At 47.5% G+C, this 23,789-nt stretch overlaps 1 protein-coding gene across 3 annotated transcripts; it reads right to left on the bottom strand.

The window, feature by feature from the left end:
* EEF1E1 (eukaryotic translation elongation factor 1 epsilon 1) lies at positions 1,384 to 23,708 on the bottom strand. 3 transcript variants are annotated; one of them, XM_021098043.1, is made up of 4 exons: positions 23,551 to 23,708; positions 18,975 to 19,175; positions 15,134 to 15,229; positions 1,384 to 1,641 (listed from the first exon to the last, which is right to left on the bottom strand). In XM_021098043.1, exons 1-4 carry the CDS (start codon positions 23,635 to 23,637, stop codon positions 1,399 to 1,401), a joined length of 627 nt encoding a protein of 208 aa, XP_020953702.1. In that variant the 5' UTR covers positions 23,638 to 23,708; the 3' UTR covers positions 1,384 to 1,398.

Raw genomic sequence — 23,789 nt, forward strand, 5'->3', positions numbered from 1 at the left:
GTACTCCTACAAGGCGGTACCATAGTTAATGAAACAGCAGAACCATAGTCTGAGCCCTGGTCTATGCACTTCAAGGCTGGTGCATTCAAAACCAGTGGAATTCAATCAGCTGGGGTGAAGGGGGGGGGTGTCTCTCTACTGTGTCAAAACTGTGCCAGACACTCTTTCTGCCTCTTTCTCTTTAGACACCCCCTTCCCAGAATGCTTTCCTTGCCCCCTCTGCCAGTTCCATGACTTGAATAAACTTCACTTATGTTGTAGAATAAAGACTATGGCTCATCTTGGTCGCTTGTTCCTGGGAGATAACTTCTAAATCCTTAGAATTTCCCAAGTGACAGGAGTAACTTTGTTATTCCTGCTGGACCTGGGGTTATGCTAGTGGTCACTCCTGTGGGTACCTACGTGTTTTAGGATGGGGGGCTGGCTATGCCTGAAAGACCAACATGTGATGAAAGGGTTGGGGCTTTGAGCCACATAATATCAGCCTGACTTCTAAGGAGGGTCAGGGAGCTGGGGACTGAGTTCAGTCATGTGGGCAATGATTCAATCAATCATGCCTTCCCCGAGATACCCCAATAAAAACCCTCTGGACACCAAGCAGGGTGAGCTTCCTGGTTGGTGGTCATATGTTAATGTGCCAAGAGGGCAAGGCAAACTGAGGACACAGAAGCTTAGCATTGGGGACCCTTCCAGACCTCACCCTATGCATCTCTTCGTTTGGCCAGTCTTGATTGGTATCATCTGCAATAAAATTGTAATCATAAGTACAGCATTTTCCTGAGTTCCATGAGTCATTCAAGTGAATTATTGACCCTAAGAGGATCAGGTGAGAACCCCTGAAATTTATAGACAGCTGGACAGAAGTTGCAGTGGTCTGGGAAGCCCAGAGCTTGTGGAACCTTCTGGAGTCTAAAGAGCTCTGGGCTAACTCTGGGAGTCAGTGTCAGAACTGTGTGGCCAGTGAACCCACACGTGGCACTGAAGACAGGCCAGCTAATGTTTTAAGTGCTGTATATACACTACCTCATTTAATCCTCATGGCAGTCCTTTGTAGGTGGTATTATTATTATTATTATTATTATTTTCATTTTACAGATGAGGAGACTGAGGCAGAGAGGCTAAATGCCCGGCCCGTTTGGGGCAGAAACAACCGGGTACAGTGGGTGATGAGAGCATGGGGAAGGACCATCCGGGAGAAGGAAGAGGGGAGCCACACTCACTCTAACCGGTCATATGGCCATTGCATTTCCTCAAACACGTTTAACGAATCCGGATGGAGCCTTTCAGTGAGCCCGGCACAGTGCTAGGAGCTGGGACATAGCTCTGAGGGAGGGGGCAGGCGACCTGCGGGGCCAATATTAAAGCCCCGCGCAACTACTCTTCTCCACTGCTGTTGCATTATAGCCTGCAGATATACGTTCCAGTTGTTTGACTGTAGTATTTTGCCCACTGCTGAGCTGTGTTGTTCTCTGAGACGGTCAGGTCCAGGGTACGCCTCTGTTCCTTTCTCCTCTTTTGCAGAAATCCGTAAAGTGCAGCATAGGCAGCAAAGAGAGCCGTCCTGCTCCAAAGCTTGTCTCCCCTCAAGCAGTTTCTGGAGCAGCTCCATCCCTTGGAAGCGCCTCGCTTTACGGGGAGGGGCTGCGGGAGAGGGGGACAGAGCCGACCAATCGGAAGGCAGGATTCTCCAGCACCACACTAGTCCCACCTCCAGAAAACTGGACAAGGGGAGGCACAAAGACACAGGCACGAGCTTTTCTTTGGATGAACCTCCTCTATGTTCGATTGTCATCCAAGCCACAGATGGGTGTAATATAATGGTTCTCATGGTGGGGTCGCCACACCAGATCTCTTGAATCAGAAACTCTAATGCGACCCCAGCAATCTGTGTTTTGAGAAACCGGAGGCGATTCCCACGCATGCTGAGACCCAAGGCTTTCAGGCAACAGCTGTCACTCACACCCTCTAACTTCTGACCGTGACAGTCAGCTCTACAGTTCTTTCATCCGTCACGGGGTTCAGTCGGACGCTGAACAGTTAGGAACTGCAAAGCTGGTGAGGCCAATCGGATGATTAAACATCTCTAAGGGCCTTTAAGATAGGGTGTGTGTGTTGCAAGAGGTTGGGGAAAATGGGGCAGTGGAGGAAGAATAACCCGCATTGCACGAGACTAGTCCCTGGACTGAGCCAAAGAAACTCTGGAATTTGCAGTCAGATGGCTGGAAGTTTGTGGCCTCAGTCAGAGGCCTGGGGCCTTTTTGTTCAGAGCGATGCCTTGTCAGGTTAGTTGTGTGGCTACTGTAGTTCAAGCTTAACTTGGACAGACAGGCCTGCCAGGCACAAATTTCTCAAGCAGATTATGTTTGGGGCAAGGCAGAGAGAGGTTGGGGACAAAAATCATCCACTGCAAGGCCTCGGGGACAGATGACCCTCAGCAGGATGGGCAGGCGGGGTCTGCAGGACTCCTGAGTCCTGGCTAGCCCTGGGGACTCAGCCTCTCTCAAGTGGAAGAGACATCACGCGTGCACAAGCCGTCGGATTAACTCGCCAGGCTGGAAGTTGTGTTTCTCCCCGCAAGAAACACAAACTTAAAAGATGAAAATATGCCCAAGGGAACTGCGATAACGGAAGGAGAAACTTTTGAGACATGGTAGCAAAAAACGGCCAACATGGCCAATCCCCTGACTGCCCGCCTCCCTTCTTCTGGCCACGCTCCTAAGTGAATGATGAGTTTGGTTGGATTCGCCAGCAATCGGAATTAGTTTTATTCACCAGCAATACGGGGAATAAAGGCAGGGCCTGCAGGAATGTGGGCCCCAGGAACAAGTCATTACTGCAAAATCAAATTCCCCACCTCATCTCTGATATGCCTGAATGTAACCCTAGAGGTGGGCGTCCTTCCCTGTGATAAATCCAGCCGACGAGACTTGGGGCAGTGGGATAGCGGCCCCGGCGTGTCTAAAACCTGGGCACAGCCAGATACAAGACGGCAACTTTCTCCCCATTTGCTTTTGAAGTAAAATTCACCCAGAGCTCCAGGACGAGTTGGGAATGTAATTCTGCTTCAATAAATCACGACTAAAATGAAGATGCCTAGATATGTAGCAGCCTACTCCTGTGTGCGGAGAATTCAAAATTTAGTGCCCTGGTCACCGGTAGGGACAGGTTATCTAATGGGGAGAGATAAGAAATATTGCTCTCTGGGGTTAAAAAGCTAAATGTCTGAAAGTTTGTGTGACATCTTACTCTTTTTTTTTTTTTTTCAAGGAATGAAGTCAGATGTTAGAAAAAGTATATATAAATAAATGAAAAAGCTGTCCCTCACAATAATTCTAATTTGACTGCCTGTGAAATAGTTGGCTATTTCATCTTTTGGTGTGATATATGTGTACCTGATTGTAATAGGTCTGTTCATGCCTAATACCTCTGCTTAAATTTTTTTTTTTGTCTTTTGTTTTTTTAGGGCCACACCCACGGCAAATGGAAGCTGCCAGGCTAGGGGATCAATCGGGGCTGTAGCTGCTGGCCTACAACACAGCCACAGCAACGCGGGATCCAAGCCGCATCTGTGACCTACACCACAGCTCACGGCAACGCTGGATCCTTAACCCACTGAGTGAGACCAGGGATCAAACCCACGTCCTCATGGATACTAGTCAGGTTTGTTAACCACCGAGCCAAGAGGGGGAACTCCAAATATATACGTTTTTTCCTTTGCTTAAAATTTTTAATACATTTTTTTTGGGGGGGATTGAACCCATGCCACAACAGTGACCATGCTGGATTCCTAACCCACCAGGCCACCAGGGAACTCCTTATTGACATGTCTTTTTTTTTTTTTTTCAGGGCTGTACCCGCAACATAAGGAGGGTCCCTGGTCTGACTGAGGTGCTGACCAGCATGTGGGTCAGTCTCTACTCTGCCCCAGCTCCTAAATTGACATGAGAATAAAGTGAATGTTGCCAAGCGTCTGATACAGAGCCCAAAACACAGCAGACACTCAGTAAATGGTATCTGATCATTTTTATTTATGTTTAAAGAATGCTGAGCAACTGGCAGCCTCCCCAAGGATGCTTTACATGCTGTTTCAGGAATCTGTTTATTACAAGATGTCAAATATAGAAGGGGCGTTCCCTTGAGGCACAGCAGGTTCCCTTGAGGATCTGGTGTCGACACTGCAGTGGCTTGGGTCACTGTTGTGGCAGAGGTTCCACTTTGGCCCTGGAACTCTCATATGCCTTGGGCACGGCCGGATTTAAAAACAACAAAAAAAATTGCAATGGATTATGGGATGAGGAGTGCTGCAGGAGTCTAGGATTTACAGGAAAATGGTGGAAAGGGCATCCACTTTTCAGAAGGAATGGCATAGACTTTTAGAGTTTTGCTGATCTTTCTGGAAAAAAAAACCAGTATGCTCTCTTTTTTCAACAGCTTGGAAGATGTAAGGATCAGAGAGTCTTCGACTGGTGAATAACACGACAGATTCATGTGTTAGCATGATCACAAGATGCTCTGCCAAGCTGTCTCATCTCAGATGGGGTTGCTGAACAGGTGCCTCAGACATGACCGGTGGAAAGAGGCTTGTGAATGTTATTTATTTATTTTGTCTTTTGTCTTTTTAGGGCCGTACCCGTGGCATATGGAGGTTCCCAGGCTAGGGGTCTAAATGAAGCTGTAGCTGCCGGCCTACACCACAGCCACAGCCACACCAGATCTGGGCTGCATCTGCCACCTACACCACAGCTCACAGCAACATTAGACCCCCGACCCACTGAAAGAGGCCAGGGATCGAACCCACATTCTCATGGATACTAGTCAGGCTCGTTAATCACTGAGCCACGACGGGAACTCCTGAATTGGTTAATATGACTTGATAAAACTGTCGGTTCTGGATCTTACAATCTTCCGTTCGGTTTGCCTTTCTCGAATCACTTTCTGTGCCGGGCACTGCGCCAGGTCATTTTGATACATTTTCACTGCAAGTTAAGTCACCATCAGTCACTTTGACCTCTATTTCAGAGGAGGCATTCACATGCAATGACTCATCTGAGGTGTCATAACTAATATATGGTGAAGCTCATGTATTTGACTCCACTTGTTTCTCTGCATAGAGCATCAACAGCAGCCTTTCTAAATGCTGGTTTTCCGTTTAGAATAATCTAGTACCGAGTCCAAAATTCACGGGGTGGTAGGAATTTCCCATTGCTTTTCAGCTACTGCATATTCCAATAAACCCAACGACAACAAAAGAACCATCAACTCAAGGGAATGTATCTGAGTCCACTTCCCTCTAGGGCAGTGCAGGAGTTTAGCTTCAGCTCGGTGAACACTGACCACAGGAAAGAAAGAAACAAACAAAAAGAGATTTTCTCAACCATGTTTACTGGCGCACATAAATATCTGAAAACAAATCCATCTGTCTTCCCTTTTTTGCCTTCTTGGCACAATGTACTATAGTTCTTAATAAACAAAGCACTTAGAAATATTCAGAAGGGGAAAATGAATTTTAGAAGACGACGGAAGAGGTCAATAAATAGCCAAACATGTCAACCACTGGAAGGACTATTTTTTTCCTAAAAGCATTAAGCCACTGATTTATAAGCTTTCTTAAAATAAATTTCATCTATAAAAACAAGATAGTTTATACCTTGATCTCAAGTTTCGACAGCAGTTCAAGTTTTAAAAAAAAAGTTTTAAAAAAACTGCAAAATTTCAACTAAGGAACAAGTAAAACATTGGGACGCACGTATATGCTTTACAAATTCTGCCGGCTTCCACACATAAAGCACAACTGCGTACAGATGTACATTAGTCCTCTGGTCCAGAATACACTCTCCGTTTAAAATGTTTCACCACTCTTCTGCAGAGCACGGACGGCTTCTAGTGAGAACTAGTATATAGTCTGTTCTTGATGAAAACAACGCTAGACAGATGTTGTCTGATGCCTGGGTAATGCTGAATGTGACAAAACCAGCGAGACACATTAAGATATTTCTCCTTTTCTTGAACAGTCAGGTCAACCTGAGTAGAGATTAAAAACACACACACAACACAGACATTACATAAGCGCAACTATGAATATCATTTGGGTAGGAGCTAGAAATTGGGGGAAAAAAAACCAAAACAAAAAACCCTACAGTTTTCAAAGCCAAATATACTCAAGACAGGAGTGAAACAGTTCAGCCACTTGGAAGAGCTTTCTATTTGTTTGATGCTTTTATGTTCAATTCAGAACCAAAAGTACTTTATAGTGAAATCTGAAAAATTTACATTATACCAGGAGCTGGAGGACTGAAGAGTCTGGTTTTGTTTTATTGGAAAGGAAAATGGGAGAAAGGGGGAGAATAGCTTCGGAAAGACTGAGACGGTTCTTTCTCCAATCTTCTTTGCAAACCTAAAATAAGAAAGGTTTACTGGCATCTAATATACTTGAGGAGGGCATATTATGTACACTCAAATATATATCTTTGTAGGTGACTGCTTCTTCCTACTAAACTCTGGGGGAAAACTTCACAGAAGAAGACAATGACCCATTGAATGTCAAGTGGTTATTGCTCAATTCCAGAAGGAAGGGCCACCTCTAGTTTTCCAGGGGTGGGTGTTTCAGATGAACAACAGGCCTTCTAAATTCTGTCTGCAAGAAGCTGAACTCTATCTCCAGAGGCGGGTGGTAGCAGTGCACACAATGACTATCAAGCTCCAAGGATGCCCAGAGATTCGATTAGAGAAAGATGCAATCAGAACCCTCGGCACCTCTCATTTCACAGGGCTCCAGCTTCCAAAATAGGTGATGTGGACTTTTCTCTGAGCCAAATCTTCAAATCATGAAGAGGTGTCAAGTAAGAAGCCAGCAGGACAGCCTCGGACCACGTAAGAGAAGTGATCTTGCGTCTCCTGCTGTTGATTCGTTTATTTAACATATTGCAAAAGTCTCCATAAAACTGACAGGGATGTTGACACAGAGAAGAACCCTCAGCCAGAACCCTTAGTGCTCTGCTAGCGGAGGGCCTCAGTGAGACGGATGTCCTTCAGAATTTAACATATACTTGTGCCTACAGGCAAACGTCCTGCAAAGCTACCAGGTCAACGAAACGGAAGGACAGGTCACTCCGGTGCCTGATAATTATTTGAGAGTAGAAACAGTATTAGCAATAAAATTAAAACGTAGATACGTCGTATTTTCTCAATAAATGTTTAACTGAACTTGTATTTTCATTTTACATTTACGATTATTTATTTACCATTTATTTTTTGTTGTTTTTCTTTTTGCTTTTCAGGGCTGTACCCACAGCACATGCAAGTTCCCAGGCTAGGGGTCCAATCGGAGCTGCAGCCGCTGGCCTACACCACAGCCACAGCCATGCGGGATCCGAGCCCCGTCTGCAACCCACACCACAGCTCACGGCAACGCCAGATCCTTAACCCACTGAGCAAGGCCAGGGATCGAACCCACGTCCTCATGGATCCTAGTCGGGTTCGTTACTGCTGAGCCACAACAGGAACTCTCCTCGAAGGCAATTTAAACAGAAAAACTGGGAGAAGCCATCGTGCTCTCCTCTTTGCCTCCATGACTTTAGGATACGACTGTTATCAATAGCTGGTCTGCTAGGATGACCTTTGGGGTCAAATGTCCACCTTTGTTGGACCAGTTTCCTTAAATTATGAGCAGGGAGAGTCTCGTTGTTACTGTTACATAAAGATTTAAGTTTCAGGTTTAAATCCCACATACAAGCTGCCATAAAAAATTACAAAAATAGGGAGTTCCCGCCATGGTTCAGCAGAAAGAAATCTGACTAGCATCCATGAGGACGCAGGTCTGATCCCTGGCCTGGCTCACTGGGTTAAAGATCCGGCACATTGCCATGAGCTGTGGTGTAGGCCACAGATTCGGCTGGCTCTGCCGTGGCTGTGGCTGTGGCGTAGGCCGGTGGCTACAGCTCCGACCCGATCCCTAGCCTGAGAACCTCCACATGCCTCGGAGTTGGCCCGAAAAAGCAAAAACGAAACAAAACAAAACACAGAAAATAAACTCATCCTGTTTAGGGGGTTGCAGGGTGGCATCTAGTTCTCAAAAATATGTCCCTCTGTTTACCTACAATATTGTTTAGGCCATGGCATGCAGATAAAAAAATCAACACATTAGTCAAGAACACTGGTAAGGAGTGTGTGTGTGTGTGTGTGTCTTTTTAGGGCCGAACCTGTGGCATATGGAAGTTCCCAAGCTGGGAGTCTAATCGGAGCTGTAGCTGCTGGCCTACACCACAGCCACTGCAATGCCAGAACTGAGCCACATCTGCCACCTACACCACAGCTCATGGAAACGCTGGATCCTTAAGCCACTGAGTGAGGCCAGGGATCAAACCCACAACCCCATGGTTCCTAGTGGGATTCAGTTCCACGGCGTCACAACAGGAACTCCAAGAATGCCTCTTTTAAATTTAAAAGTTACTTTTTATTAAAAGAGAATTCATGGTTTCGCATGTAAAGAAGTATTATTCCTAAGTATCTTGTGTGCTACACATAGGAGACACTTAAACAACCACTGTGGAATAAACCGAACATCAGACCATATTTCAAAGCATAAAACATGTACGTTCTTGGTAAAAGACCAAAGTCTTTGTTCTTTTTCTACATCTTTACCACACGTAAAACTCACCACTGAATTTAAAAATGAGAGATTTCTAAAATGTTCAACTGCTAGCAAATAAGTTGCAAATCTAACAGGAAATGGGACAAGTTTTCACTCATTCACGCATTCATACGTACCTACATAGATACATAAAATTCAAAACCAACTTCAGTAGACCTCTTTACTGACAGTTCCAGCAAACAGAAGTAACCAGAATTACTCCAATTTGATCTCATGTCAGCTGCTGAAATATCCAATGACTCAAATGTGACTGCTTACAATGGAGCCTTTTCAGGACTCTTTTGTTTGAAAAAGACTCTACTCAGCTGTTTTCTGAAATGTCATTTCTTAGAATGAACCCAAGAGCCCGGAGAAGAAAGCAGTTCCAGACAATGAGGTCCCGACGCCTGTCTGGTCTGCGTTCGAGCTGTTCACCCAGATTTTGCATCAGGGGGAGAGGCCAGAGCCTGTTGACCATGTGCATTTCAGACAGCGCTGCCATCACAGAAACATGCTGCCACCAGGCCTGCTACTAAAGAAAACAACAACAAACTACCACACTCGGCAAAATCAATATTCTCCAACTTCAAAATTTCACATTTTCACTCTCCGGTGTAAAGGCTCAGTCTCTAGAACCACAGCATGAAAATGATTTTTATTCCAAGAGCTTCTAACGTTGCTTCTAACATTTCCTAATTTATCCCAATCATTTTTAACGAGATGATCTACTGTCCATTTGTCTACTGGCCCTCAGAAAATGTGGCTACAGATACAGCACTTTTCCAGAAGGATCTGGCTACACTGAACCTTTTGGTTCAGACTTTGGAGCTTGTCTTTAAGAGTCCGAGGAAGCTATGACTGGAGAGCTCCCCTCCTTCTTCGGCGGACGACGTGTTACTGAATGGACCGTAAACAGAGAAACAAACAAACGCAGCCGCCGGCACCACCAAACTCACATTTTTGACAGCTTTTGGGATGGGATCCCCACCAACTATTTTACTCACAACACTGGTTTTCTATCATCCCTTCCAGGTGACTGTTTTTTTTTTTCCTTCTCTTTTTTTCTAACAGGAAACCCAGTGCGATTGTCTGGTAACCATTTCCTGCTCCTTACTGGCCTGCGTGCCAGTGTGTCTACGCGATGCTTGGCTCTTTCGACCTAATCATTCCTTTTAATTTACACTGGCACTCGTGAACTAGTGTGAACTTTAAAGCTCAAGAGATAATGTTCTTAGTCACTAGGTTTCCCATGCAGACAGGGGAGAAGCTCTCTCAGGGGCCCGTTCCAGGAGGGCGGGGGGGATGCTGGTCTGTTGTCTTTCCAACTGGCCCCAGGTTACCTCTGGGACGTGCTTTAGGGGTGGATTCTGGATTGTTCTGCAGCTCTTTCTTTTACTTCTCCTTTCTTTGAGAAAGAAGGACACCTCCCCTGGCGCTCCAAACTCCAAAACAAATATATTTCAATTGATAACAGTCTTACGGTCAGCAGCACACACCCCTACAGAGAACCTGAATAATCTTGGGTGACAGCCTGTTCACAGGCTGAGATCACCCTGAGAAAGCACTGCGTCGCTGCAGTGACAATAACGGGCCACAGTCACGGGCAGCGTAACAAAGAACAGTGTGATAATCCTCAGAGGGAAGCAAGCGAGAGACCGGCTCTCACAGGGTAACTCAGCCACGAGTGCAATCCAGCTCACGCGGCAACCAAACAGCGTAATTATTTGATGACCTGAAGGTTCCCAATGCTGTTTTGGGCACTGTGCTGATCCCATATTAAGTATCTAAAAACGAGAACACGTAAGTGAAGGAACACGAGGGCAAACATAAACACACTTCGAAGGCCAACAAAGCACCAGAAGCCGCGTCTGACGCACGTGAGCTCGTGCTGGGTCTGCACCTCACATCGACCCTCCTGCATCCAATGCCCAGGAAGCATTTTTTCCCATTGGGGCTTTATCTGCACCACAGTGCGGGGCGGTCACAGCACAGGCACCGTCAGGGAGGCCTGCTCCTGACAGGCCTTTATTCCTCCCAGGTGCTCTGCCTGCACGTGGACGAGGGCGGGAGAGAGGCTGTGGCTATAGACTCCTTTCATGAACCCACAGGGATGGTGAGCAGTGACTTACATGTTATTCCACTCTTTTTTTTTTTTTTTTTTTTTTTTGCTTTTTAGGGCTACACCTGCGGCATATGGAGGTTCCCAGGCTAGGGATCGAATCGGAGCTGTAGCTGCTGGCCTACACCAGAGCCACAGCAACACCAGATCTGAGCTGCATCTTCGACCTACACCACAGCTCACGGCAATGCCAGACCCTTAACCCACTGAGCGAGGTCAGGGATCAAACCCACATCCTCACGGATACTAGTCGGATTCATTTCCACTGTGCCACAGTGGGAACTGCCCCCGCTTTTTCCCTTCCATTTTTGGTCACCCCTCAGCATATGGAGTTCCCCAGCCAGGGATCAGGTCTGAGCTGCAGCTGCAACCTATGCACCAGCTGGGGCCATTGGCAGATACTTTAACCACTGTGCCGGGCCGGGGACTGAACCTGTGTCCCAGGGCTGGAGAGACGCCATTAACACCCCTGCACCACAGCGGGAACTCCCCATTCAACTTTGTTTTGAAAATGTAAGCATGATACCCTTACCTACAGTACTGCAGCCACTACATATAAAGCGGATATACCAGGAGGATACTCTATTCTCAAACCAGGGGCACAGATCACTGCATATGGTTAGGAGAACCCTAGCTCTGAAAGGCAGCATCGAATGAAGCACTTCTAAGCTGCGGGAAAACCAAACGCCCCTGCGGGCACCCGGACTCCCCGGGGACAGCCTGGCGGCTGGGGCCCCGATGCTCCGCATTATGGAATCCTGGCCTTGTTCTCTCTGCTGCCAAAGGCTTTCCACCCAGGCTGCCTCCTTTTCAGAGGGTTTCCTTTTCCTACCGCATGACCTGTATTCACCCGAGAAGGGAAAAATGTAAAAACGTATAATCTGGTTTGCAAGAGTCACACTTCATTATTGTGCTTTTTTAACTAGATGGGAGAAGCGCTGTCCTTCTCAGCAGCAGCCTGAGGCTTCACTAAGCCAGACCTTGGACGGTCCTCACGGCCGGCACTAGCTCCTGGAAGGCACCACGTGTGAGACAGAGATGACATCTCCCCAACACCAAGCTTTAAAATTAAGTAAGGCCCCCTTTAAGTGCCTGTGAAATGTCACCAAGTGCGTGGCTGCTGCTCTGAGGGGTCAGTTATTCCTGCTCCCCTCCCGGGCGGCCGTGCCCGCAGCTGCACACTCTCACTCAAATCAAGTGATGGACTCCTCCAAGTTGAAAGACAGGGTCTGCCACGGGGACAGACACCTGGATACCGTAAGAGCAAACCCTTTTTACCTTGGGGGCTTTGTGCATTTTGAAATAAGGTAAGTTATGCCATGTCCCCATTCTAAATTCAAAATGCTCCTAAAATATTTGACTCTAGAATGGAGTAAGAAGAGGCTGGCGTGAGCAGAGGATTTCAGCTCTCCTTAGACTGTCTTCGCATTTAAATAGGACTACTTTAGACATTAATTATTTTGGAGTATGTAACTAAAGACTAGACTCTCACGATAAACACAGGCTGCTTAAAAGAGGAAATATAAAGAGGGTGAGATTACTCAATCTTGCTCTTCTCAAGAAGCACTTGGCAGAATTCCCGCTGTGGGGCAAAGGGTTAGAAATTCAACTGCAGCAGCTCAGGTCATGACAGAGGTACAGGTCTGAGCCCTGGCCTGGCACAATGAATTAAAGGATCTGGCATTGCCTCGGTTGTGCCATAGGTGGCAGCTGCAACTTGGATTCAATTGCTGGCCCAGGAACTTCCATATGCCACGAATGCAGCCATTAAAAAAAAAAAATTAATAAAATAAAATAAAAAGGCACTTAGCAGCATTAAGCACTGTGCCAGGAGCTGGAGGGGCATGAAAAGAAACATGACCCGATTCTCCTCCATCTCCTTATTTTGCTTTAAACCAAGTCATATCCCCCCCAAGTCGGGGAAGTTGGTCCTGCTTTGCTCCCGGTGCCCCAGGGTAATATTTAACAGCCTTCCCTTCATTATCAAAAGTGCTGTTTTGGAAGGGAAATTATAGGGCCATTCCACTTAGAAGCAATGCTTTTAGCCAAATTTACCATAAGCCTTCTAAAAGGATGAAAATTCCCCAGAACAGCCGAAGCCATCCAGACTTTGCTGATGTGTCCCTGACAACGTCACGATTCTACGCTGCCTCTTTATTCGCATAATATTCCAATCAGAGATTCACCCTAGATTCCATTCTCTCTTATTCACTAATTGTTTTCATGCCAAACAGTCTCATCTCTTTGATGAGACCAACAGTTGCCTGAAAAGAGAGCTGTCTCCCTTTTCTATGGCCCTCGAGGAGTGTCTGGGGCGCAGGCAGCAAGCTCTCCGGACGCAAGCCGGAACCGGGAGAGCAGGATGCTGAACCAGGGGTCGTCCCAGGCCACTGCAGGGACCTCACAGAACTCAGTCACTCAGAGCTTAGAGAAGTGATGCGTAGTAGGCCAAGTAAACCCGAATCCTGGAATTCTGGCTGGAGTGCGGGATGAGAGCAACGATCACACGTGACTGGGGAATTTTCCTTTCCACACGTTCTGATGCTGGGACGTCTCAGCCCTCCTGGAAACGGAACTGTGTCTTTTCACAAGGCACTCAATGTTCTGAAGCAGGCATTTCCTTCTCTGGAACAGGAGGGTTAAAACCACTAGCCCTGCTGCCTTTGGAGTGATGAGGTACAGACAACAAATACGCAACTCTGTCATATGTAACAGGGGGACCTGAGCTAGTTCTGGTGCCCGGTGTGCAGGGAGGGAGGGTGGATGGATGCCGCCAGGCACGGGTGTCACCAGTGTAGACCGCTAGCATGTGGCTCCGTGGTTTGTAATCAGAGAGAACGTTTCCAACAACTGCAGCTCGGAGTGAGATGAGCCCAAGCCCAGGGTCCTGGGGGTGCCATGGAGGCAGAGGAGGGGGCACTTCCATGAGCAGAAGGTGCCCAGGGGAGGAGATGCCAGGGAAGGCCTGTGGCAGTCCTGGGAGGAAGGCTCTCCCAGTGCAGGGAGGAGGAGCTGCTTCGTTATTTTGAGAAAGAAAAAGACACGTTCAGAAGGGAAATTGCTGCAGCGGCCGGAAAGACGGAGGAGACAGGTGGCAGGAGGCCATGGCCACAGTCCCGACAGAAGAGCCTGAGTCCTGGAACCGGGGCAGGGTCACCCGGGGTCACAGGAAGAGACCCCAGGAGGAGCACCCAGGAGGCAGAAACAGGACTGGCTGGATGGGATGCGAGAGGCACAGAAAATAGAAAAACGTCTGGGTTGCTTCTTCCAAGGGGGAAGGTGGGCAGTGAAGGGATGTTTGGGGTGAAGCGCTCGTGTAAGGCCAAGGGAGTTCCTGTGGTGGCTCAGGGGTCAAGAACCCAACTAGGATCCATGAAGGTGCGTGTTCGATCCCTGGCCTCGCTCCGTGGGTTAAGGGTCCGGCATTTTGCTGTGAGCTGTGGTGTGGGTCGCAGACACGGCTCGGATCCCGAGTTGCGGTGGCTGTGGTGTAGGCTGGCAGCTACAGCTCTGAGTAGACCCCTGGCCTAGGAACCTCCATATGCCATGGGTGAGGCCCTGAAAGGACAAAAGACAAAAAAAAAAAAAAAAAAAAATCTGGGACAAGATCCACAAAAGGGGCAGGAGAGGGGGTAGGAGGCTGGAGGCATGGATTAGTGGAGGAAGAGCCTTTCGGAAAAAGGAGGTGAGAGATGAGGACGTGCCTGGGATGCTCACAGCCCCATCTTCCTCCCTCAGGGATGCGGGCTGTGACCCTGACGGCAGATATTCCTTCTGGAGGAAGGAAGAGGCGCTGGGTCTGCGGGAAAGGGCTCTGGGCGAGCCCAGCTGCAACAGGATGGGGTAAAGGTACCTTGACACCAACCTGCAGCTGCGTGGTTTCTCAGTGGGAGAGAGGGCTGAAGGCGGTAATGGACGGACCAAGAGCGGGGGAGTCAAGTTACACAAAAGGGGATCCAGGCAGGATGAGGAAGAAAGCCAACAGCTTTGGAAGAAGGGAAGGCGCCGCCTGACTTCAGACAACCACGGGACTAGGGAATGAAGTGAGGAGATGAGAGGCTGCACGGAAAGGAGGGGCTGCAACCAGGCCGCCAGGTGGCAGGGGCATGTGGGTCCAGCAGAGGGGAGCATCGTGGCCAGCGCGTGGCAAGAAAGGGAGCTGGGAAGAAAAGCAGGAGCAAGAAGAGGAATCGAGCAGGTCAAGGAACAGGAAACCCCTACGACTGATGGATACACGGGAAGGAATATTTGCATTAGGTACCTCGTATAAAGAGAATGCCTTTCGTTTTTGTTTGGTAAGTTGAAAAATGCCAATTTGATTTCAAGTCAAGACAGACAAAAAAATCATTCTAAACAAAAACGGCAGTAACTATTCAAATACTCACAATAAAGCGATGAAGTCCATAGTATAACAGGATATCTGCTAACGTGAAGTTATAGCCTGTAAGGTAGACTTTATCTTCAAGATATGAATTGAGATCCTACAAAAAAATAACAAAATATTAATTAATTAATTAATTATTTTTGTCTTTTTGCCTTTCCTAGGGCTGCTCCTGTGGCATATGGAGGTTCCCAGGCTAGGGGTCTAATCGGATCTGCAGCCTCCGGCCTACACCACAGCCACAGCAACTCAGGATCCGAGCTGCGTCTGCAACCTACACCACAGCTCATGGCAACACCAGATCCTTAACCCACTGAGCGAGGCCAGGGATCACACCCACAACCCCATGGTTCCTAATCAGATTTGTTAACCACCGAGCCATGACGGGAACTCCAACAATATACTAATTTAAAAAACAACAATAAAGTTAACTACCATCCATTTAAAACATTTAGAACATTTAGAAGGCTGGAGTTCCGTTGTGGCTCAGTTGTCTTTTCATATGCTTATTAGCTCTGTATATCCTCTCTGGAGACTTGCCTACTCAAGTCCTTCGTTCATTTTTTAAAAAAATTTAAATGGATGCACCTGGGGCATATGGAAGTCCACTGGCCAGGGACTGAATCTAAGCCACAGCTGTGACCTACACCACAAGTGCAGCAATGCTGGATCCATTAACCCACTGCACCAGGCTGGGGATCAAACCCATACCTCTGCAGCAACCTGGGCCGCTGCCGTTGGATTCTTAACCCAGTGGCCACAGCAGGAACTCCAAGTAAGCAAATTTTTAAAAATAATGAATGTGCTCATAACCCATTATGAAAAAAAATGCCACAGCATCAATAATGTCAAGGAAAAAAATGCAAAGTAAACAAAAAGATCACTTTTTGGTTTCTTTTGGTAGTAAAATTGGGGTGGTAAAGGAGGAAAGGGGTCCATGTCAGCAAGGGTTTTGTGGAAGAGGCCAAACTGCAATAATGTATTTTTCTGGAAGGCAAACGAACAACACAGCCTTAAAAGCATGTCCAGCTTTAGTCTAGTAATTTCCCTTGCAGGAGTGTAGCCTAAATGAAACAAATGGGAATGTGTTAAAATATTTAACAGATATTTACTAAATTAAACGGGGATAGACTAAATTCTGGCACAACACATGATGGAACGCTAACAGGTTATCAAAGGTAAGTTAAGTTAATATTTACAGTTTTGCAAAGACGTTCATGACATACTGTCAGTGAACAAAACACCCCAAGTTACAGTGTCCGATGGCTGTCCATCCAAAAAACAAAACACACACACATCTAATGAAAGAAAAAGCATGTGCAGAACACAAAAGGAATTCAATAATGCAACATCTGATGACTGAGCATAAGTGTTATTAACAGGTCAGCTCTCTCTTGATGGTGGGACTGTGAATGTTTGAAATTTCTTTTATTTGCCTTTTTTTTGGTTTTTTTTTTGCTTTTTAGGGCCACACCCGTGGCATATGGAAGTTCCCAGGCTAGGGGTTGAACTGGAGCTGCAGCTGCCGGCCTAGCCACAGCCACAGCAACGCGGGCTCCGAGCCGTGTCTGCCACCTACACCACAGCTCACGGCAACACAACGCTGGATCCCCCATCCACTGAGTGAGGCCAGGGATCGAACTTGCATCCCCACGGATACAGTCGGATTCCTTTCCGCTGAGCCAAAACGGGAACGCCTATTTGCTTATTTATATTTCCTAAAGTTCCATAATAAACACTGCCTTGAAAATAAAAATGCTACCATGAAACAGCAAAAACCGATGTAAAACAGAAGACAACCTTTCCTCAACCGCGGGCACACGGCCCAGAACCACACTGCAGGCGTTACACATGCGCTGGTCTCCCCCGCTGGTCTGAGGTCTGTGAGGGCAGAGGGTGGGCCTAACAGTCACTGTTCCATCAGCTGCTCAGACCAAACCTGACTCATCACCATAGGTACAGATGAGCAAACAGGGGCAGAGCAAGGACGACAGCCCAACGCACCCAGTGCCTCAGATATTAAAAAAAAAATAGGCAGTATCTACAGTCAGCTTCTCCGGTTGAAATTTCAGATAATGATGTTAAATATCCCAGATACAACACTTTGGCAGAATTAAGTCTATGCTCCTAAGACCAAATCGATGAATCCAGCTTTTGAACTGCTATACCCAATTCAATGAAATCCTGCTTGTAGAGGTCAGAATTAAATACATTATTTACTAATGCCTTGTTTTGGAAAACCGTAAGAGAGGTCATATTTCCTTTTTATCTGCCTGAAATCTCACGTGCACTGAGAGGGTCCCTTTGGAAAGGCTGCCCAATGGATGTTTAAGAATGAGTAGCTGGAGTTCCCCTGTGGCTCAGCGGGTTAAGAACTAGTATCCGTGAGGATGCGTATTTGATCCCTGGCCTCGCTCAGTGGGTTAAGGAGCCAGAGTTGCCATGAGCTGTGGTGTAGGTCACAGACATGGCTCGGATCTGGCGTTGCTGTGGCTGTGGAGTAGGCTGGCAGCTGTAGCTCCGATTCGACCTCTAGCCTGGGAACCTCCATGTGTCTCGGGTGCAGCTCTAGAAAAAAGAAAAAAAGAAAAAGAAAGAATACAGTTTAGATCACTTCCTCCAGAATGATCAATGAAAAACTTTCAGTACCATAAGATCTGCTTGTACAACTTACATGACCAACTTGCATTAGGTTATAATCGGAATAAAATTAGGAAACAGAAGGGATTCCCACAATGACATGGTTGTTTGGGAGACCACTAAGGTTCCTTCACATTTTTAGCTTTAAAAAATTTTTATTTTATTTTTTTCTTTAGGGCTGCATCCACGGCATATGGAGGTTCCCAGGCTAGGAGTCTAATTGGAGTTGAATTACACCACAGCCACAGCGATGCAATCTGAGCTGTGTCTGTGACCTACACCACAGGTCATGGCAGCTCAGGATCCTTAACGCACTGAGCGAGGCCGGGGATCGAACCTGCATCCTCATGGACACTGTGTTGGGTTCTTCAGCTGCTGAGCCACAACCCAAATGCCTGCTTTATTTTTATGTAAGTAATTAACAAATATAATTTTATGTGGAAAGCTTTTCACGCTTGATGACTCTGCAGCCACATTCAGTTTATATCAATAGATTCTTTTATTTTAATTTGCCTTCTTTAGAAAGAAAATACAAATCCTAAAGCAATAAGTCTCAAGGGAGGGCAACATGGGCTTTCTCAGGCCAAGTGGACAGCTTTTTTCAAACTACAACTCCCAAGATTCCGATTCCCCGTTGCCTTTAAGAAAAGACTTTATTGCTCAGGGAAACACGACTGCCGAGTAGGGGGAATAAGTGTCAAGCCATCATATGAAAAAACCATGCAAAGCTGTTACCACTGACTACGACGAGTGCTTGGAAGGAAAGGCACAGGGGTTGTGTAGGAGAGAAAAGCAGTTAGAACAGGAGCTGCACCTGCTTGTTTGTTTGGTTTTTGTTCTGGCTGCAAACGTGGCATGTGGGAGTTCGACGGCCAGGGACTGAACCCGAGCCAGAGCAATGACCCGAGCCACAGCAGTGACCAAGCTGGATCCCTAACTTCGAGACCACCAGGGAACTCCTGCATCTGCTTTAGAGACAGGGAGCCGAGGACGAGGCTGAGGAAGAGGCCCTGGTGCTGAGGGCTGAACGGAGGGGCTGGCAGCGTCTGATGGAGGCAAAGATAAGCACAGGGCCAAACTCTCAGGAGGCGGGAGGAGACGTGTAAAGAAGGCCAAGCGCTTCAGCGGCCGAAGCTCAGGGAAGAGCGGTCCCTGTTATTATCAGCAGCGCTCGCCTTCCAGCCTCTAAAGGGAAGTCGCCATACCTTCAACACAGTGCGGATGTCGTCTTTGCTGGACTGCCCATCCACGCGCGTGACCCTGAACTCTAGCCACTGCTGCACCACTGCCTTTTCCTCTGCCGAGCTCCCCAGCAGATGCTCCTTGTTGGCCTGCTTGACCAGGTGAGCGGCTATGGTGGTCAACCCCGTCAGACTCGGACCACTGTTTGTTTGAAGAACTGGGATCTGAAAACAAAAACAACAACAAAAAAACAAGAGTTCTTCCGAGAAACTGGAAAAACAATTGCCACCGTGACTGTAAGGTCTAAGGAACCATGAAATAAACTGTTTTCTCAAATACTCTAAGATATTAAATTACATACCAACGAGGTCAGGAAAACAGCAGTTATCTGATTACCTTTGATAACAGATGCCTGCCAATGGGATACTAGTAATTACAGGTTAGTAATTATCAGCATAGTGTTTCTACATAATTTATAATTATGTATGTACAAAAAGAGAAAATGGAAATTCTAATAATACCGCATTAATTTCAATCCAGATTACCCATTCTCTCTTTTAGCAAGGTGAACGAACATACTTAAATAAGCCCAACTTCTGTAATAACAAAAATAAACAATTTTTTTTTTTTCTTTTTATGGCTGCTCCTGTGGCATATAGAAGTTCCTGGGCTAGGGGTCAAATCGGAGCTGTAGCTGCCGGCTACACCACAGCTGCAGCAACACCTGATCTGACCTGAGTTAGATCCTTAACCCACTAAGTGAGGCCACCAGGGATCGAAACCACATCCTCACAGAGACCACGTTGGGTCCTTAACCTGCTGAGCCACAACAGGAACTCCTAAATGTTCTTGACGCATAACTAAATGGAGCGTTTTGATAAATCTTAAAAGAAAATGTAGGAATTCCCTGGTGGCTCAGTGGGTTAGGGACGTGGCATTGTCACTGCGGTGGCTCAGGGCTGCTGCTGGGGTACGGGTTTGATCCCTGGCCGAGGAACTTCCACATGCCGTGGGTGCTGCAAAACAAAAAGAAAAGGGAGAAAGAAAAAAAATGCCAAGTATCACCAATGGGGAGACTATCCAATTATAAATAACAAGGATACGATCTAACCGGCCTCAGAAAACCAAGAGAATTATTCCCCAGGAAGATGGCTGCTCTTTTCACCATGAAAACAGTATCCGGAACTCAGACAGTTTTTTAATTTATTTTTTTCCTAGGGCCGCACCCGCAGCACGTGGAGGTTCCTAGGCTAGGGGTCGAATCCGAGCTGTAGCTGCCAGCCTACACCACAGCCCCAGCCATGCCAGATCCAAGCTGCGTCTGCAACCTACACCACAGCTCACGGCAACGCTGGATCTTTAACCCACTGCACAAGGCCAGGGATGGAACCCGCAACCTCATGGTTCCAAGTCGGATTCCTTAACCACTGAGCCACGACGGGAACGCCTCAGACAGTTATTTACACTGTGCAGGGCCCTCTCACACCCGGGCAACAGGAGCATGGGAGCTATATGGGGAGATTAACATTTTATGGATACAGATTCAAAGGTTACCTCCTAAAAGCTAAAGGAAGTAACTAAAGGTCGTCTCAGCTTTCCACTTCCTCACCAGCTACTTTCCATTCACTACGCAGCTCCCTCAACTCCCCAATAACTTCCTTAAAAAAAAAAAAAAAATGCATTAAAGGAAAACAAGATACAAGTCACTGGAGGGGCCGCCAATGTTCCATTCCTTGCCTGGGTGGGGACTCGCTTTACTGCAGGTGACTCACTGAGATGTGTGTGCTGAAGGAAGGAAAGCGCTCACAGGTGCTGAGTGAAGGGGAAAATGACAATTCTAAAGAGAATCACGTGTAAAAATAGATAAATTACCCACAACCCCATCACACTAACTCAAAAAACTCCCAGTTTCTTTCTTTCTGGCCATACCTGTGGCATATGGAAGTTCCCAGGCTAGGGGATGAATCAAAGCTGCAGCTGCCGGCCCACCCCACAGCCACAGCAAGGCCAGATCCCAGCGGTGTCTGCAACCTACACTGCAGCTCAGAGCAACACTGGATCCTGAACCTGCTGAACAAGGCCAGGGATCAAGCCAGCATCCTCATGGATACTAGCCGGGTTCTTAACCCAGAGTCACCACAGGAACTCCCGCAGTTACGTTCTCATCAAATCATGACATCTTCTGAGACAGGTAAGTGACTGCATCCTCAGTTCACAGACAAAGAACCAAGGCCACCAGGTTGGCAATGGTGGCATCAGGGTTTGCATAAAGCACCAGTGACCTGGAAGTTCATTCTCTTTCCTTTACACATCCTAAGCAGGCAGACCTTATGTAGTTGAGATCTTGAGACACACACACTATTTCACATTCATTTTAAGGTTCCATGGTCTTTAAAGCAATCACTTTCAATGGCTACATAAATAATATTCCAATGTGCTGATGCATCACAATTGAACAACCATTCTTCTAGAGCTGGATTCCTGGAGTGTTTTCAATTTTTTTTTTTTTCTTTTTTGGCCACCCTGCAGCCAGGGATCAGATCCAAGCCTCGGTAGTGACCCATGCTGCAGCTGTGGCAACACTGGATCCTTAAGCCACTGTGCTGGGCCAGGGATTGAATCTGCATCTCAGTGCTGCAGAGATGCTGCCAAACCCGTTGTGAAACAGCTAGAACTCCATTTTCAAATTTTAATTATTATTGATAGTATTGTGGAGAATGCCTTATTGCTGGCTTATTGCTGTCAGTTGTCTTCCCCTCAAATGAAGGAATCATATAGCCTCATCTCTTTTCCTAAACACATTAACAGAAACTTTCAATAGCCTCCCTCCGCTTAAGGAAAAAAAAAAAAGTGTTTTTTTGGTTTTTTTTGTTTGGTCTTTTGTCTTTTCTAGGGCCACACCCACAGCACCTGGAGGTTCCCAGGCTAGAGGCCCAATCAGAGCTGTAGCTGCCAGCCTACACCACAGCTCATGGCAACACCGGATCCTTAACCCACTGAGTGAGGCCAGGGATCGAATCCGCAACCTCATCGCTCCTAGTCAGATTCGTTAACCACTGAGCCACAACGGGAACTCCAAAAAAAAAAAAAAAAAAAAAAAAAAAAAAAGTTTTAATTCTAAACTCCACAGCCCTCAGCATAGGGCTCCGCACTATAATTCTGGGCTTGCTTCGCACTGCGTCATTCACGATCCTGTCCATCATACGTTCATCACACTGTTATCCCATCTACGTGTCATCCCAAATTACCCAACCTTTCATAGTTTATTCGTCTTACACATGTCAAACACGAGCTCTTCATGAAGTTTGCAAACCCATTTCTTTGGTTTTGTTTTGGTTTTTGGGTGCGCCCTGGCACTCAAAAGTTCCCAGGCCTGGGATGGAACCTGAGCCACAGCAGTGATGAGGCTGGATACCTAACTTCCAGAACACCAGGCAGTGGGTTCCTTAAAAAACAAAAACAAAAACAAAACAAAACAAAACAAAACCAGAACCAACTGGGAGTAGTGGCAGAGGGGAGGAATCAGCAGGAGGCCAGAGGAAAAAGCAAAAGCAGGCCAGTCTGGCTCCAGTGCCTACTCTGCACCACTTGGTGGGCTGCTCTTAGGTTAAGTCCTGCATCCTCTCCTTCAGTTTCACACTACAACACGACTGGAGTTCCTGCTGTGCCGCAGCGGGTTAAGGATCTGGTGGCGAGGTGAGGCACCTCCCTGGCTTGGGCACCTCCATATGCCACGGGTGCGGTCAGCAAAACAACTACAACACAACTGTTCTGGAGTCGAGATTTTAACAGGGATCAAATGAAGAACAGAAAAAGAAACAAGTATCATCTAGGAAAAAAAAAAAAAATCTCAAAGGAGCGAACCCCGTGTATATATCCAAAGTGGTCTTCCTACATTCTCCTCCTCCAATACATTCATTCCATCCCTCGCAAACGCCACCTTTATAAAACAGAAACGTCCTTAAGGCCCTTAGAAATCAGAATCCTTGTACCTTCCCAGGTAATCTCACTCCGCGGAACCTTCTCCCTCTCGCACGTTGCACATTTAATCTAAAAAGGCCTCAGAAAAGCTGAATCTCCCAGTTTGGGCCAATAGGTGATCTCCCGGCCATCTAGCTTCGATGCAGCACTTTTCGGGAGGGTGACAAGAATAGCTGCATCGTCTGTCCACCCAGCTGAAAACCAAGCTTCCTGAGCGGAGGGCACGTCCGCCGGGACCACTGCTGCATCCCCCAGTCCTGGCACTGTGTCCTTGGCACGCGGTTCGCTCGCAGCAGTTGCGTAATTCCAAACGAAAGGTACCATTACAGTGAACGCTCCGACTGAATGCACACGCGGGGCCTCCAGCCTGGCCTAAGGGCTCTCTGAGGACCCCCTCGCTTTCCCAGAACGGCATGATGACAACTTCGCAGGAGGAACGTTCAGGCCAAGCTCCTCCGGCAGCGAGGGCCGCAGGAGGAGACCGGGGGAAGCAGACACGTGGGGAGGTGAGGGCGGCAGCCTCACTCGCCGCCTCCGCCCGCCGGCCGGATCCTCCCCGGGCCCGGCAGGCCTCGCTCCCGCCCACCTCTCCCCCTCCGCGCCGCCTCCGCTTCTCACCTGGCGCTCGCCCTGGGCGCTGTATTTGTTCCCTTTACTCAGCCCCAGAGACTTCTCCAGCAGCGTCAACTCAGCGGCCGCCGCCATCTTCCGGCTCCGAGCTCTCGGCAGGGGCGGGACCAGGTCAGCAAGGATCTCCTGCACTGGCTGAGAGGGACGTCCCGTTCCCTCCAACGTCACCTTCTATTGGCTGAGCGTAGGGGGCGTGGAACGTGTTCCCGGCGAGGAGGCGGGACCAA

This window comes from Sus scrofa, chromosome 7, assembly GCF_000003025.6.
Source record: "Sus scrofa isolate TJ Tabasco breed Duroc chromosome 7, Sscrofa11.1, whole genome shotgun sequence".
Lineage (NCBI taxonomy): Eukaryota > Metazoa > Chordata > Mammalia > Artiodactyla > Suidae > Sus > Sus scrofa.

Excerpts from the sequence above, each read along its gene's own strand:
- EEF1E1 (XM_021098043.1), bottom strand. The coding sequence starts at position 23,637 with ATGGCGGCGGCCGCTGAGTTGACGCTGCTGGAGAAGTCTCTGGGGCTG. Across the intron at positions 19,176-23,550 it reads GCGCCCAGGGCGAGCGCCAG|ATCCCAGTTCTTCAAACAAA; the intron begins GTGAGAAGCGGA and ends TTTTGTTTTCAG. Across the intron at positions 15,230-18,974 it reads ACATCCGCACTGTGTTGAAG|GATCTCAATTCATATCTTGA; the intron begins GTATGGCGACTT and ends ATTTTTTTGTAG.